General features: G+C 49.3%; 2 protein-coding genes across 5 annotated transcripts in view; one reads left to right on the top strand and one right to left on the bottom strand.

Annotated features, from left to right (window-relative positions):
- The window catches only part of FAM234B (family with sequence similarity 234 member B), a 55,626-nt gene extending 40,867 nt beyond the window's left edge, over positions 1 to 14,759 (top strand). The window contains exons 10-14 of one of the 4 annotated variants that reach the window (XR_006819652.1): positions 230 to 385; positions 2,809 to 2,926; positions 4,745 to 4,965; positions 5,517 to 6,380; positions 6,531 to 8,160. Coding sequence is in view for 3 of the 4 variants with exons in the window: in XM_046012515.1 (XP_045868471.1) it covers positions 230 to 385; positions 2,809 to 2,926; positions 4,745 to 4,965; positions 14,438 to 14,650 (708 nt within the window). In the remaining variant the exon portion in view is untranslated. Of the gene's footprint in view, positions 1 to 229; positions 386 to 2,808; positions 2,927 to 4,744; positions 4,966 to 5,516; positions 6,448 to 6,530; positions 8,161 to 14,437 lie in introns of those variants that run through there. The other 3 variants (XM_046012515.1, XM_046012518.1, XM_046012517.1) reach the window with 3 other exon arrangements.
- On the bottom strand, positions 8,823 to 13,315 carry GSG1 (germ cell associated 1). The gene is made up of 5 exons (XM_046010868.1): positions 13,304 to 13,315; positions 12,135 to 12,264; positions 11,899 to 12,051; positions 11,197 to 11,308; positions 8,823 to 9,294 (listed from the first exon to the last, which is right to left on the bottom strand). The coding sequence occupies exons 1-5, from the start codon at positions 13,313 to 13,315 to the stop codon at positions 8,949 to 8,951; spliced, it is 753 nt and encodes a 250-aa protein (XP_045866824.1). The 3' UTR covers positions 8,823 to 8,948.
- Positions 14,760 to 16,514: the final 1,755 nt, after the last annotated feature.

The raw sequence follows: 16,514 nt of genomic DNA on the forward strand, positions 1-16,514 counted from the left end.
TTGTGTGTTTTCTTGGCCTGCTGCCTTTTCTGGGGGGGTGGGAGGGAGGGGCAGGAGAAGAGAGAGAATCTTGAGCAGGCTCCACGCCTGCTGCAGATCCTGGCGTGGGGCTCCATCTCAGATCACAACCCGAGATCAGGAGCTGGTCGCTGAACTGACTGAGCCCCCTGGCGTCGCAGCCTGCTGCCTTTCTGAAGGTGAGCTGTCCTCACTGTCTCCTCTTTTGCAGATGGTGGTGGTGGATGGGGACTCAGGCTCCATTCTCTGGAGTTACGGTGCTTCCTGTCACCTGAAAGAGACACCAACCACGTCAGCAGTGACTGCAGACCAGAAGTCTGTCTTCCTTTTTTGGGCTGAAGGGATGTCAGCTGCATCTCCCAGTTCTGTGAGTGAGCCTGGGGGGTGTGGGGTGGGGGTCCTTTTGTCACTTGGTGAGATGACAGCTGCTCTGCGGGGCTGACTGGGTCTGGAAGGTTTAGTGGAGCAGCCACGCTTCCAGGTGGGTGTGGGTCAAACACAGCAGCACCCGATGGGCAGGGATAGAACCTGCTCCCTCCTGAGCTCTCTTTGTCCTGGTCTTGCCTTTCAGCTGCAGCCAAGGGAAAGCTGATAGCAGCCCCTGGCTGCTGGCTGCCAACAGTGGGAGGCTAGATAAGGGATAGGTCCAGAATTCCAGATGATTCACATGTGCTGTCATCAAAGAGAAGTAACGGTGACTGGTCTGGAGGGGGCAGAGGAGGGTGCATGGTGGGTGAGGCAGGGCTTCGAGGTGAATAAACTGAGTCTGCAAAAACGGCATGGGGCAGGGATGGCCAGGCAGTTGGAGAGGATATCGATGAAGCTGAGGTTGAGGGTTCATCTGGGGGAATTACAGGGGAGAAGTTCTGATGCCCAGAAGGGAGATTTTCCAAAATCTTTTTCTTTTTTTTTTTTTTTAAGATTTTATTTATTTGTCAGAGAGAGCACAAGCAGGGGCAGTGGCAGACAGAGAGAGAAGCAGGCTCCCCGCTTAGCAGGGAGCCTGATGCGGGACTCCATCCCAGCACCCTGGGATCATGACCTGAGCTGAAGGCATATGGTTAGACCACTGAGCCACCCAGGCGCCCCTCAATAAAGCCTATCTTGACCAGCACCTGCTCTGTGCCAGGCACCGTGTTCTCCGTAGGGACCTAAGGATAGACTAGAAACTGTGCTGGCGCTCTCTCAGAGAACGTCCACAGATGCTGGGGAGACCCAGAAGGACAAAGAATCCTGAATTCATCGACTATGCACTCTTGGACAAGCCACCTAACTTTTCTGAGCCTCATGCTCTTTATCCATCAATGAAGATGCTAATATAGTCCCTCATTTTGAGGATCAGATTTACTCAAAATCTAGATTATAGTCGTAACTCTGCCCTGCCCTAACATGTGCCCACGACAGTTTACCTGACATTTTAACTTCCTGGTTTCCTCATTTAATAAAGTGAGGGGATTAGAACAGGTGACTCTCCAGTGTAAGGGTCTATAAAAAAACCCCCAAAACAAAGGTGTGGTACAGATGCTGTAATAGAAGCACAAATAGGAGGTTTAGCTGGAAGCACAAAGGAGGGCAGCTGGGGAGCTTTCTCTAAGAGGCAGCCTTCAGGTGTGGGATCTAAGGATGAGGATTGTTTTCAGTCGTGGAAATGGGCTCTAGAGGATTGTTAGACAGTCTAAGGGGGACATAGGGTTGGCAGAGGTTAGATGGCGCAAAGGTGCCAGTCAGACATTCCTAAAGCTTGGCCGGCCAGGTGAATAATGGTAGGAAGAGGCTGGAAAAGGCAGATTTGGGTTAAGTGGTGTAAGACCTTGGCTTTCAGGCTGAGGAATTTGGGCTCCATTCCCTTGGCGTTGAGAAGGGAGTTTGGCTCTTTGCATGTCATGTGGACGGAGCCGGAGGTCTGTCCTGTCACGTGTGGGATTCTCAGGGTCTGGGAAATGCCCTCTTTTGCTGCGCGGCACATGGGGGCCAGTGTGGCTGCAGGCGTCCTGCCCGTGCTTCTCCTCCCTTCATGTACTACTTATACTAAGAATACTGGATTCCCATTTCCTCCACTAGTGGGGCCCAGGGTGGTCCTGGGATGGGGGAGGCACACAGGGAGCTCAGTAGAGCAGTCATTTACTGGCCTGTATGTGGTCTTTCTGGGCATTAACAACTACGTGGCCGCATGCGTGTATGTGAGCCGAACGTCATCCCTGCACAGAGGTCAGGCTGGCGAGGGCAGTTCCTGTGTGCATTTCTTCTGCTGTGGGGACTTGGGGGGCTGCCACTTAGAATTGGAATTTTTGTTTTGTAATTAATGATTTGCTTCTGTCTGGGCAATGCTCTGTTTATTTCAGAAACTGAGATTTTTGTGATTTTAGCTTGATATTTGCAATTGGCTTTAATATCCAGTGAGACGAGATGTCTTTTCATGTATACATTTTGTTTCCACAAAATCCCACCTACTGCAGGAGATGGCCCAGTGTTCTAATACTCCCACAGGCGGAAGACTAGGCGTCCTTCCCATCCCAGGCATGCACATTTCCATTCTTTTTTATCTCATAAGGGAGAAAGCATTTTCTAGCTCTAGTGGTTTGAAGAAGTTGGTGATTAGTCTGTTTTCAACTCTCTGGAATGTGTCTCTTGTATATGAGAGTTTCAAACACATGCTTGTAGTTGGGGGTCAGGTCATAGCCTCTGAGAGGAGTCCGTAATCACCATAGTCTCCTCTGCCCTTTTCATTGGAGGGCTGTCACATGTGGGAATGAGTCACCTACGTTCTTCCCTTTTGCTTTTCACTGTCAGGATGTCATCCCCGGAACTGGGCCACCCAGCCTTCACCACCTGTACCTTCTGCATCCAGCGTTCCCCTCTATTCTTCTGGATTTGGCCAATGCCACGGGCACAGTGACGGCTTCAGAGGGTAAGTCTGATGTGATGGTGGGGGCTGTGTGCACAGATGAGGGGAGACAGTGTGCTGGCGTGTGTGTGAAGATCCCGCTGTCTCAGTGAGGGACGCGTGTCGTCAAACAGCAGCAGGGGGTGGCGGAGTTGAGTCGCTCCCAGGCTTCCCTGGTGCTCAGGGCGGTGGCCCGAGTGCCCCTCTGGGAGGAGTAGCAGGCTCCCAGGCTAAGGACCCAGCCCTTGGAATAGGCTGAAAGCAGAGGGCAAGTGCAGCCGGTCTCAGAGGTTCTCAGGTGGATGTGGTTCACGCAGCGTCATTCAGTGGACGTTCGCTGAGCATCATCTGTGTGCTGGGCACGGTGCCGGTGCTGGGAATACGAGTAAGACTAGACTCTTGACCCTCTAGGAGCTGAGGATTTAGAATTACCTGTGAGGAAAATGGTGGAGGTAGCATGTTGTCTCTAGGACATTGGTGTGGGATCAGTGGAGACTTTCTTCTGACTAGTGCAAGTAAACATGCCCATTGCATAGAAGTGGCTGCCAAGAGGAAAATCAAGGGAAAAAGAAAAATCGCACAGAATCTGACCACTTGTTACCCTGTTAACATTTTGGAAGTAATCTTCAACTTTATGTATGTATGTAAATAATACCATATAGCAAAATTTGGATCAAATATTATTAGAGACCTGTAATTCAGGCAGTCAGAACCCTGGAAACTCAGCCACTGTGACCTCCTTGTCTTGAAGTGTCTGATGGACTGCTCCTCGGAGATCCTTTGCCTCACTCTGAACTGAGGAGTCTGCAGTTCTTGTTTTGGGGGGTGGGGAGGGTGGGGGTATGGGGTGAGGAAAACCAGACGGGCCACTTCTCCTTTACGTCTTTCTGTATTTTCTTGCCATTCAGAGGCTTGCTCTTCATGTACAAACTCATTTGCCTGGGAGTTAAAACTAGTGCTTGTGACTCTCAGTTCATCGGGATACATTGGGAAGAACACCTCACACGGAATTTGCAAGAACCCCTGCCCCCTAGCTTTGTGTGTGGTGGAGAGCAGGGTCGGGGAGGTGGCATCCTACAGAATCCTGTGGTGGGATCTGAATGAGTTGGTGGGTGGTTGTTGCTGTTGTTTTTAAGATTTTATTTATTCGTTTGACAGAGAGAGACACAGTGAGAGAGGGAACACAAGCAGGGGTAGTGGGAGAGGGAGAAGCAGGCTTCCTGCTGGGCAGGGAGCCTAATGCAGGGCTCGAATCCAGGACCCTGGGATCATGAGCTGAAGGCAGACGCCTAACGACTGAGCCACCCAGGTGCCCCTGAGTTGTTTTTTAATATTAGTGAAAAACATTATTCAGTGAACATTAAATAGTGGTAATTAGGAATCGAGACCCTTTTTAGTATAACAGCTGTTTTAAGGATAAGGCAAAATAAGAGCTGGTGAGGCAGATAGTATCTGCGACCATGTACTGACAGTCCAGGAATTCTCCAGAGTTCTGGTTTGCTGTGCTCACTTTGCTATCAAATTGTCACCGTAGTTGACATATCCTCGTTTCCTGATTTGGGGCTTTCTTAGAAACAGCTTCAGAAAAGGAAGGGTCTGAAGACCGAGAGGAATGAATGTGCTACATTGCTGGCATCCTGTCGTTCCCCACTGTGCACCCACTGTCTAGCCCAGTGCTGGCATTAATAAGTGTTCAGTAAACTTCGTGGATGAATTAATGAAGTAAATAAGTGAATTAACGAAGTAAATAAGTGAATGAGTCTAGTTGCAGAATCAAGTCACTCTCCTGCTAGCAGAAATATTCTGTCCTAGTTAATTGCTCTTGTTTTTGTCCTTCTTCAGTTGGAATTAACGACCTCTGGAAAGATGCCTTTTATGTTACCAGGACAACAGGGCCAAGCTCCGAAGGCCATCTAGCACCCCTGGTGGTCAGCAAGCTTAGTCTACGATGGGCGCTAATGGAAGGCCAGGTGGTCCAACTTGAGGACACCACCCCCAAAATTGGCCGTGGGGAGCTGCGAAGATTCCTCTCTAGAATAAAGTTTGTTGATCCTCCCCACCAGGTGAATCTCTTCTGAATGGTATATTTGATTACCAGTAAGGGTTTGGGGCAAATGCTACCAACTCCAACTTTGTTCTCTAGAAAGTAGATGGGAGTAGGAACCCTCTTGTTTAGCCGGGTGTCAAGAACCAGCGTTATGACCATTCAGAAATGGTACTCAATTGTTTTTAGCTGGGAATGGTACCATCCCCTTAGGGGACACTTGGAAATGTGGGGTCATGGTGTCTATTGTCTCAGTGACTAAGGGGGTGGGCACCACCAGTATTTTCTTGGTAGAGGCTGGCGAGGCTAAGAGCATGCCACACTTGTAGCAGTTACGTATCCAAAGAATTATCTGGCTGCTAACCTTACAAGCCCTCAAATACTGTGGTCTAGTTCAATGTTCAAGAGTTTATCATAGAAAAAAACAAGGTTTCTGGATCTTTCTGGAAGGACTTACGAGCTTTCCGGGTTAAGCAAAAGGACAGAAGAGTAGAGAAATAGCTTGGGTTTCCTCCATCTCTCTGTCATGAAAGGAATGAAAGTTGCTGATACCTGCACTCTTTCCCGTAGATGTAGTCTGATGGAATCTTCCATTTCAGAAGAAGTGAACAGGATGGTACCGTCTCTCTCCCAGCAGTGTCAAGTCAGTTCTTTGGAGAGAAGGAGGACTTCACCTCATTTTACCACCTCTGTGCGATCGTCAGAAAGCACTTTGGAGGGCACCTTGGAGTTCTCTGATGACAGCACGATCCATTGGGCTGGGGTTATCTGACCCACCTTTTCAGTCCCTGCATTAACCCCCTCCTCTAGGCACTCCAGGGATAGTTTGGAAATGTGAATCTTACGGTTTATTTTTTGTGTGTCTAATTTATAAACCCCTGCTGGGAAATCCCAGTGAAGTTCTTCCCTGGAACATTTTGTTTTGCGTTATGCCACATGTGTGTATGCATTGGTATAATGATGAATTAGTTTCTCGATCTGTTCTAAGCTCCAGGGATGCAGTTTCTTGTCCCTCTGAAGTACACCTGGTTTGTTTGGTCGCCTTGAGACTTCCAGTGCCCTGCCTCTGATCAGGGCCACTGGTCCTTGTCTTCCGTGTTCTCTTATTGCCTGTACCTGGGCTTCTTCCCACCCTAGTGGCAGGGAGACAGACAGTGGGAAGCTGAGGGAGCCGTCCTGGACTTTGCAGCTTTTATCTTCAGTAGCCTTCCACCTCACAAGCTTTCCATCTCTGCACACTTGGTGACCATAGCCACCACATTCCTGTCGGAAGGGGAGCAAGAGCAGCATAGTTCATGAGCAGCCTCTGACGGGGTCCCCATGTGGTATCATGTGGTCTGGATTGGCCTGCCGGTCCTGACCTTTTCCCTGCTAACTTCTGAAGTGGTGTGTGTGTGTGTGTGTGTGTGTGTGCGTGCGTGTGCGCTGTCCTAGGTCTGTGAAGTCATGAACTACGCAGGCAGCCTAATCCCTGCCATAACTCCATTCTGCTCTCTTAGCATCTCCTAGTGTGTGTGTGTGTGTGTGTGTGTGTGTGTGCGTGCGTGTGTGTGTGTGTGTGTGTGTGTGTGCGCGCTGTCCTAGGTCTGTGAAGTCATGAACTACGCAGGCAGCCTAATCCCTGCCATAACTCCATTCTGCTCTCTTAGCATCTCCTAGGGGCCATCCTCTGTACTGCCTCTCATTTGCTCTCTTACTCAGAGATAGTTTTGCTTTGCTTGCATGAGAGCAAAGCTGTTCCTGGATTTTTATCCTTGATTCCCATATGCAACCATTTTGCCTGCACATCTCCTTCCTTGTAGAGCCTTTGAAACACTGTATTTTGAGAAAACTCCTATGTAAATACTCTTTTAAATTGGTTAAGTTCTTTAGAATTATCTCCAGTGCTTACTTCTCCCTTCTTCCATAAATATTACTTCTCTTAAGTTCTTTTCTAAACTTCTAGGTCATTGTTTATATAGCAGAAAGTCCCAAATTAGCTGGCGTAGAACTACTTTTCTTCTTGAATAATTTTGATAGGTCATACCCGAGTGCAACTCAGGTTCTGTCTTACTTGAGCCTGTATCTTTTTAGCTTGTTAATAAAGGGAGTCCAGACAAATTATAGATATTACAGAAATTTAGGGATCCCAGATTTGAAGGGATGTGTATTACTTGCCCAGTAGTAGGCATTATGACATAACAGAAGGTTGGTAGTAATAGCAGATTGGCCTGCCAGGTTTCTGGGCACCCCCTTGCCTTAGGGCCCTGAAAGGAAATTTAATTTCAACACTTTGGGAAGCTTTGTAAACTTGGGGGAACAATGAGAGGATATCCAAGAGGATAGGGATGATTCTAGATTGACTTCTAGAGTTTGAGTATGGGTAGAAGATTCTAGAATCTTGTTTAGCCTACTAGAGGATTCTGAGGATTAATTTATAGTTGACTGAATAGCTAAAACTTAACTTGTGGTTCTGTGGCCTGGGCTGAGCCATCTACATCTTACCCTTGTTCTTCACCATGTTGAGGCTTTCTGGGAAAGCCATTTTGGGTAGAGGAGCAAAATGCCAAGTCATTTACTGAGGGCCTGATCTGAGGGGATCCTTTTGGGTAGAAGATGGTCTTTATGCCAGGTGAGTCCCAGAAATAAGAGGAAGCTAGAAGAGCATCAGTCCCTAAATTCTTCATGGTGTGTTTACAAACTGTTGTCTTAACTATAATAAGTTTGAATCCATTTTGCTAGACACAGGACAGGCTCTAGGTTTCTCCTCCCTTCTGCAGCAGGGCAGGTTGGAATGGTGGCGGAGGATTGCAGAAGCTTCACCTGACCAACATGGGTGTTAGCTTGTCAGGTGTGTCCTCACACTCCCTTCTCCTTGGAGGCACCCACCCTACCGGACCTCTAAGATAGGAAGCGCTCCTCCCTTCCCTCCACTCCAGCAAGGCCCCTGTGACTGCCTCTTAGGGATAGCAGTGACTTGTGCAGGTTTAAGGATCTTCCTTCTCCCAAGCTCTCCTCCTTGCTATTCCTGTAGCCCCTTCCACCTAGACAGCATCCTCCCATCCCCAGATGCTCTCCACTCCCCCTCCCTGTCGGGTATGCTGACACCAACCCCCTTGAATGTGAATTGCTGCTTTTATTGCCCATACTACAGATGAGCCGGCTGGTATATTGTCAGGAAGGACTATTTAAAATGTGAATTGTTGCAGAACAAATAAATACTATATAGGAAATATATTTGTGTGTTATTCTCGTTCTTCTTAGCCATTGGGTGGTTTGTTTTCCCTTGATGGAAAAGAGGAAGGAGGTTTGTGTGGGTGAGTTGGGGATCTGGAGAGGAGTGTATGTTCATGGGGGAAGTGTCCCTTTCCATAAATCCCCCAGGAATAACTCCAGTGGACCATTTCTGGAAGTGGACCTCTCCCTGCATGCTGTCCCTGCATGTCCCTGCATTCACTTCTCATGTATTCTAGTTTCCTAGTGGCTTCTACGATAATATTTAAACTTTCATTGGGTCCCTACTATGTGGGTGCAGGACCTTGTAATGGGCAGTGTGGAGGGCATCTGTCCTACATGTCCAAGCTCCCAGGAGGGCCTTTATCTTCCATTCTGTGCCTTCCAGGAAGGCTGAGCCCAATGGACGACTGTTGAGTTGCCCACCTGCACCCTCCAAATCCCAGAGAGGGGGCAGATGGATAAGCCTCTTAAGGGCAGGAACTGGATTTTACTTCTCTCTGCTGAGCCCCAAACTTGGCACATAGCAAGCAATCAGTGAAGGAGAGAGGGTGATTCCAAGTGTGGGACATAGGGAGATGCTGAAATGAGACATGGGAAGGGAAGAGCTGGGAAGGAAGTGGGGGCAGCAGCATCCGTGCATGCACCCCTTTGGACCTGCCCTTTAGACACGCTTGTCCCGAACCTGTGAGAACCATGCTCAAGACACAGACACTGGCTTCAGTACATGTTGATAAGCAAACAAACATGTAAGGTTGGGTTCAGCCTGCCCTCTAAACCCGACTACTTCTAACACGGTTCTTCCTCTATGGATGACCCAGCTGCCTCTTCCTTCAGCCTCTGGCTGGGTCCTTGCTGAAATCCTTTGTGGTATAGCCCGGAGTAGAAGTCAACTCCTTCCGAGACGGAGCGGACGGGCTGAGGGTGATACTGGGGGTAGCTGGTCAGAGGACCCCCCGTGGGGGCTGCACCGGACAGCTGCTCCAGGAAGCACTGGGGATGGTGCGGCAGGCAGCTCAGCTTTCCTTTGAAGCTCTTACTGTGCTTACACTTGAACTCCAGCACGAGCTTGGTGTATGCATTGAAGGTGGTGACCGCCGACACCAGGCAGCAGGTGAAGGAAAGCCAGGCCGTGCTAGGGAGGAAGCAAAAAACCAAATGGTCAGAATCTGAGCTACGCACAGGTTTGAGAGGAAAATACCATGATCCCTTCCCACTAGTAACTAGGCTGCTGCCCCTTAGGGACTCAGGGACCGGCGTGGGCTCCCTTCCACTGTGCTGTGGGGAAAGCACTGTGGGCCAGAGGCCCGAATTGGGTCTTAATAGGTTTGTTCTGAATGTTTCGTAGTCAAAGAGAATGACCCTGCTCCTGTTGCAAGACAGACTAGGAGTTCGACAGGTTCATTTTCACTGGGTCGATTAGCAGTCAGCGCAATGCTCCTTTATTCCCAGTGTGCATCTTCTGTGTACATATCACACACCTGCCCACACACAGTTTTCTGGACCTGGGCTTCCCCACCTGCAGTTCAGATTCACAGACCGGTAGCTCAGGTGTATAGAGGGGACGTAGCCCAGTGCTGCCCCCCCCCGCCCCACCAAGCACACACACACACATCCCACCCAGGATTTTCCCTCACTCAGAACAGATGGTGGGAGCAATCATCCCCCTTCATCTCCTTTTGTTCTGCGTTTAGTGGTCTTTGGGGCACAGAATTGAGTCTCTCAATGTCGTTCAGGCAACATTCACTGCAAACCTGGAGCTGTTATACATTGTACCAGTGGAATTTGCCTCTTAGGAAAACAATGTGGTTCTTGGCTTCAAGGAGTCTATAATGGATGGAAGGAAGCTGGCGATTTAAGAGAAGCTGGATGGATTTGACGAATCAAAAGAAAAAAAAAAGCCACCGGGGAACTAGATCAAACTCATTCCTAAAAACTTGGGAAGTCAACCCCTAAATTTCCCCATGATTCTGGGAAGCCCAGGAAGCAGGAAGTTCTGTGAGGTTAGTGAGGAATTGCATGAGGTCAGGTGATGGGTCAAGCCAGGCCACACACTGGCACAGCGTGTTCCCATCTGCCTGCCTCTGACCGACTCCGCCGACTGAGGCTGGGCTGCTTCTGCTGGGAGAGTCATGCCAACAACGGCTCACAGACAGAAGGTGCAAAACGGTGTGTCTGGAAAGCAAGCTCCGGGGGCCGGTTTTGGAAGAGTCCAAAGACACCCGAATCCACAGCACTTTATATCATGAGGAAAGGGGATTGGATGACCTTCAGGTCTGCCTCCGCTAGCATGGAAACTCGAGCCCAGTGCCCTGTCTCTTCAGCACTGGTAAAGGGCTTAGCGCCGACTGCAGACTGTAATGCAGGCCCAAGTGGGCACCTGCGCAGTGAACAGAGCGTTTTCCTCAGAGGAGGAAGTGAGGGACTCTTAAAGCAGACGGTATATTTGCTTCAAATGTGTCTGTCATGGCTGCTGCTACTCTCAAGAGAAATCGAAAATAACTGACCCCTTGGTTCTTTAAGGGTCAGAGAATGGCTGGTAGAGGAGAATTTGTTTCTCACACAGTTGGGTAGAATAAGAGTGGAAGTAGGAGGAAGTGACTCTTCGTTATAGGAGAAGAGTCAGCCATGCACAGGGGATAGAATTTGAACCACGTCTCAAGGCTGATCTCTTCATTTCTCTGTCCTCCAATATCTTGAATCATAAAATGTATAAAATACGGAGCATTTTAAGCCACACAAAATCAGTCTCATTTCCCAAAGGAACACACATAATCAGGCGAGGGAGCAACTGCGATAGCTGTATCATTAGAAAGACCCGACAGAACAAGCCGGAAGAATCGTCCCTGTGCCTCCCCAGCAAGTGGGGAGAGAGCAGCGGGGGCCTGATGGTCCCACTCTCTGGTCAACGGACTCCTGGCACGAGGGTTGAAGAGAAGGCGGGAGGACACTGAGCAAACATTTAGTTGAGGGCAACACGTCCAACACAGGTTGGCCGGGGAGGAGCTAGAAGGTTCAGGAGATGGCAAGCACTTACTAGAAGGCCCAGCCATAATTCCAAGCATGTGGCCTCCAGTCTTCTGGACCCGAATTGGCAGTTGCCTGGAAGACTTGTGAATACATCATATGGGCCACCATGCCCAGAAGGCCTACAGAGGGAACAGAAAGGCGGTGCCCTTAGACCCAGGCTGGCTTTGCCATCTACAGGGAGTATGAGTTTGGAGCAACCTCATTTTGTATCTGTTACAGCCTATGTGCAGAGGTCTCCATCACCCATCTGCCCTCACACTTCAGGGACACTAATCTGAGACAGGGGCTTTGCAATAAGTCCCCCAGGCTTTAGGTGGAGAGCTATGGAAAAAGTTTCTGAGTCAATGCTGCACTTGGGGCATTTTACTTCTTCCCACCCATGCCCTCAGTGCAAGCTTTATTCTTGATCTATCTTCGTATCTGCCTCTCTTACTCCTACTCAATCCAGTGGAGTCCAGAAAAGCTGTGTGCATGGGCAACTGAGAAGGGAACCAAACCGTATTTCACATACTGAGAAAGCTGGCAAATAAGAACCCAGAGAAAAATCACTTTGTCAAACACATGATGATCCAATACAAAATTTCTATCTCTCATCCCTCCATTCTGGACCCTGCCTCCTCCCTTCCTGCCCTCCGGATGGACACAGGAGCCCGTCAGAGGTGCCTGGAAGTGGCCAGGCCCCCACCCACCCCAGCCTGGGAGGCTGCACCTGACAAGACGGAGGAAATGGCGGCGAAGGCGCTCAGCTTGAGTCCGAAGCCCGGGTTCCCAGTGGACAGCAGGTCCATCAGTAGCAGGAGGAAGCTGACGAATTCAAGTCCGATGGACGAGAACTGGGCTCCCAGTGATAACCATAGGATCTCTGTCAGAAACCAGGGAAGAAAATACAATTCAAGTATTAAACAACAAGAAGAAGACAAAAGAAATCAGAAGAAGAGCCCTCACCGTGACAGTTAGATGGCAGAGCCCTGAAACACGAAGCCCCACAGAAGGGAAAGCTTCCCAGAGTTAGAGAAGGGGAGAAGGGGACAGGGCTAGCACCAGCTGGCAAGCGTTCCCTCCTTCGGGTCCTTTGCTGTTACCCTTGTGCTCGCTGCTCTCAGCTCAGTACCCAATAAGGACTCCAGTAAACTTGATTGACTGGAAATACCACTAGGGAGATTCGAGAAGAGATCAGCTAATTGTCACAAAATTTGGCAGGGACATGACTTTGCTGTGGGTCATTTTTGTTCTCTTTTTCCTTACTGAATTTTGGAGCAATCAGTTCTGTTTCTTTCTCCCTCCCTCTCCTTTTTCACTCCCTCCTATTAAAAATATTTTTTTAACTTAAAAAATATATATATACATATTGGAGGGGAAAAAACCTCTTGAGCTTTTCAACATGGTTACTTGGCAACAGGAGGAGGTTAGAGCTGTTGGTGGTTTTCTATTTGTGAACTTTATTTGTTCCTGCTGTTCCTTTTTTGCATTCCTGCATATGAATGAGAGTCAGCTCTGGAAGGAATGTGGGTCACCCCGCGGGGCTCAGAAGAGAAAAGGAGACCACAGTACAGTGTAGAGAGCACGGTTGGGCCAGAGAGGTCCAACTCAATGGCGACTAAATTGGTGATCAAACCCACATACTTGCCACAAGCCCCAAGGGAGGGTGGGGGAGGAAAGCCTTCTCCATCAACCGCTTCCCTCCAAATCGGAGAGTGGGGTGACGTGGGCCTTGCAACGTGGCAAACTCCAGTAGTCCTTTCTCACCTCTCTCGGTTGGTGGTGTGAGTTCATTGAAAGTTCGGCACCTCTCCCCTGAAACACAGACAAGGTATAACTTCAGGGGTACATCCCACAGCTGGCGCCGCTCCATTGGTTGGGACCTGTGCCTGCCCAGCACACGGTAGGCAGACACTAGAAGTTTCTCTCTGAAAGCGGGAAAGAATGCATTGTGGATGGATGGATGCATGACCAAGGCAAGAATCCCTCCGAATTCATTTCTCTGTCCCCAGCTCCTGACTGTGAAGAGGAGGACATGAGCCTGAGAGGGCGTCCACAGGGAAATGTTCCCATTTCTCAGGTCGGGGAGGGTTAATAAGCCTGATGTTAACCAGCACCTTTCGCTGCCTCCGTACCCTGGTCTGCATGGCTTGAAACTGTTTCCGGGGCTGGGGTCGGAGCTGAGCTAAATGACATGTCAATAACACATATAAATACACACACACACACACACACACACACACACACTTATATTCCTCGTCCCTCTCCTTTTTCCCATGACCCAAATCGGGAGAAACAGGTTAACTGTACTGGATTCTGGGCTTTAAATATTTTATTTATTTGACAGAGAGAAATCACAACTAGGCAGGCAGAGCGAGAGGAGGAAGCAGGCTCCACGCGGAGCAAAGAGCCCGATGTGGGGCTCGATCCCAGGACCCTGGGATCATGACCTGAGCCGAAGGCAGAGGCTTTAACCCACTGAGCCACCCAGGCGCCCCAGATTCTGGGCTTTAGGACAACATCACTACCAGGTGATGTCCGAATGCTTTGAGCAGGGAGGAGGGCTGTCCTCAGGCCAGCTGCTCCCAAGCTGAAGAGCACAGGTTAAGGAATGCACAGTGACACCAGACTGGCTTTGCCACACGCGCTGAGCTACCAGAGACCTGGGAGGTCACGGGTGGCCTCACTCCACCTAGTTACCCTCCTGAGGCTTCAGCTCCCCTACCTTGTAAATTGTGATAGTACTCCGAACAAGAAAACCCTTTTGGTGGGGTTGGGGAGGAAGGGGCTTGACAGGGGATCTCCTCAGATCCTTTCATCTCACCAGTGAGAAAGTCAAGGTCTGTAGAGAGGAAGCTGCTCCTCCGGGGTCACAGCTGGACAGAGCGGGGCATTTTCCCTAAGAATCCTCTCTCCTCATTTGGTCTTCAAACAGCAATGCTAACTCGCTAGGGTGGGACTTCTCATGATGTTACAAGTCTAAATGGAACCCTTTGAGGTTTTAAACCAGCGTGTCTACGAGACAGTCAAGAGGGGAAAAGCTAGATGGACTTTCGGGTCTCATGAAAAGGGAGTTCTAGGGAGAAAGGACGAGATGCAGAGCGGGGAGACGCCGAGTCCGGGGGTGAGACCCGGTGGGGTGTGGGGAGTGCTGTATACTTCCAGCTGGCCCTTTGCCCTTTGTGAAGTTCCCCGCGGCGGGGGTGGGGTGGGGTGTGGGGGTTATGAGGCAGCTGGGCTGACGACAAACCCACCTGGTTCTTCCACAGTTTCCTCACAGGATAGCCACATGCCACTCCAGAAGGTATGGAAGGAGAAGCGGTCATCCCCAGCCTCCCAGCTGTATTGCACCACCTCCGGGAATGATGCGTTGGCGCCGCTCCCATCCAAGGGCACCGGCACGTCAAAGCATTCGGCGGCCAGACCTTTTCCGCACACGGGCTTGGGCACCTTCTGTGTGCCCACAAACCAGCAGTTGCTGAGCAGGGATGCTGTGGAGAGGCTGAGTGATAGCATGTTGAGGATGGCAGATAGGAGTGTCCGTTGGCCAGAGGAGCCCTTCGGGAGTTCCATCTGGAACAGATAAGCACAAGGGGAGAGCGTGACTTCAGAACCTCCCGGGAGATCTGGGTACCCTTCCCAGCTGCCTGGGCTCAAGCCACACTAGTCCTCCATGATAACAGGGCCCCTCTGGCCCCCGGGGAGCTTTCTGCAAGGAGCCACGTGTGTGAGGGTTTAGCTTCAGGAATGGCCTGGAGTGGGCACCATGGTGGCGATGTTAATTTAAGCTGGACCTCATTCTACTCAAGTGCTTATTGAGGATGATCTGAGCTAAGTATCCCATAATAGCCTCCGTGGGAATGTGGTTAAGCCGCAGAGCTGGGGTCCATCAAGTGAGGACAAGAATTGGGGCCACTCTAAGTCGTTCAGTGATTATTACTTTTGGTTTTGTCTTCAGTGAAAGGTAGGAGCACCCACTTGCTGAGGTATTTGTTGTAACTTCACAAGTTTTTTGGTGTCCTCTTTGTATGACGGATTCCTCTGAGAGGAGAGTAAAGGAGGATATGGCTTATCAGTCAGTATTAAACTGGATCACCCCAAGGCAGGGAGCAGCAAGGATTAGGACTTTCAGGATTAAAGAAGGCAGTGGATCTCCTGGGATACGGGGTTGTTGAAACCCCGGGAGAGGACATGAGGCTGGAGGTTCTGAGAGAGGTGATCTGGGTCCAGCTTTCAGACACTGCTACAGAGAGGACAGAATCTCCAGTGGGAGGTGGCTATGTGGTGCCCATGGAGACTGGGCACCAAGTGTCATGGTCACGGAGTGAGGAACCTGGATGGGCATTTCCGCTGCTCGATGCAGCTGTGGTGCCTGACTCCCAGTGGGGACAGTGTGGCTCTGGCTGGAGCCCCCGACCTCCCCGTCATTTTTAGCCGAGGCGAGCCAGTTGAAGAATGACCAATATTAGATGTTTCAACCTTGATTGAGTGATGGCTCAGAGCCAGACTGAGCTTTAGAAAAATAAAGAAATCTGATGGGTCTTGCACTTTGTGTTATGGAGTGGTTTATGCTGTTATATTAATACATACTGAAGGGAAAAGAGGCCCATATTTAGTTGCTGACAGATGCTTCTTAAAGTAAACCATCTTGAGCTTTCCAGGGGACCTCTCATATCAGAATTAATCAGACCTAAATCTGCTTAGCTAAAGAAACGTAAATAAAACCATAGCTAAATGCACAGGCCCATAAATCTGCCTCATAATCTCCAGCTTAACATTTCCTACATTACAGGGAACTTTATCTTAGAAATGGAATAGTTTGTTCTTCAGAATTTCCCGGGACTAAAACAGTGCATACCACAAAGTGATTATTTATGGGCATAAGAAATATGCAAGGTTCATATGCATATAAAAATCAATATATAAGACATATGATGAAACAACCTCTGGAAAGCAATCGGGTAATATGAATTTTTTTTAAAGCACTCAACAAATTAAATCCACCAAGAATTGTCAGTCTGTGCAGGACGCTGGGTGACCTTGGTAAAGACCGAAAACCACAGTATCTGGAGTGAAGAAAGATCTTCTATTACCCGGTATAGAAGTCACACACTGCCCCTTGTCCCCCCAGAGAATGCTCCCACCTTGTTTTTAGTTGTGCAAACCCTATTGGTTTTAGCCATTGTTCCATTACTATAATTCTTTCTAATTATTTTCAGATACATTGGGTGAATAGGAAATGGACTTCTAGGTAAAACATCTTCACTAATCTTTCTAAAGACTGAACTAATGATTTAGGCAATTCTACATTTTCAACTTCATTTTCAATCAAATATGGCTTGGAAA

Source organism: Meles meles, chromosome 7, assembly GCF_922984935.1.
Source record: "Meles meles chromosome 7, mMelMel3.1 paternal haplotype, whole genome shotgun sequence".
NCBI lineage: Eukaryota > Metazoa > Chordata > Mammalia > Carnivora > Mustelidae > Meles > Meles meles.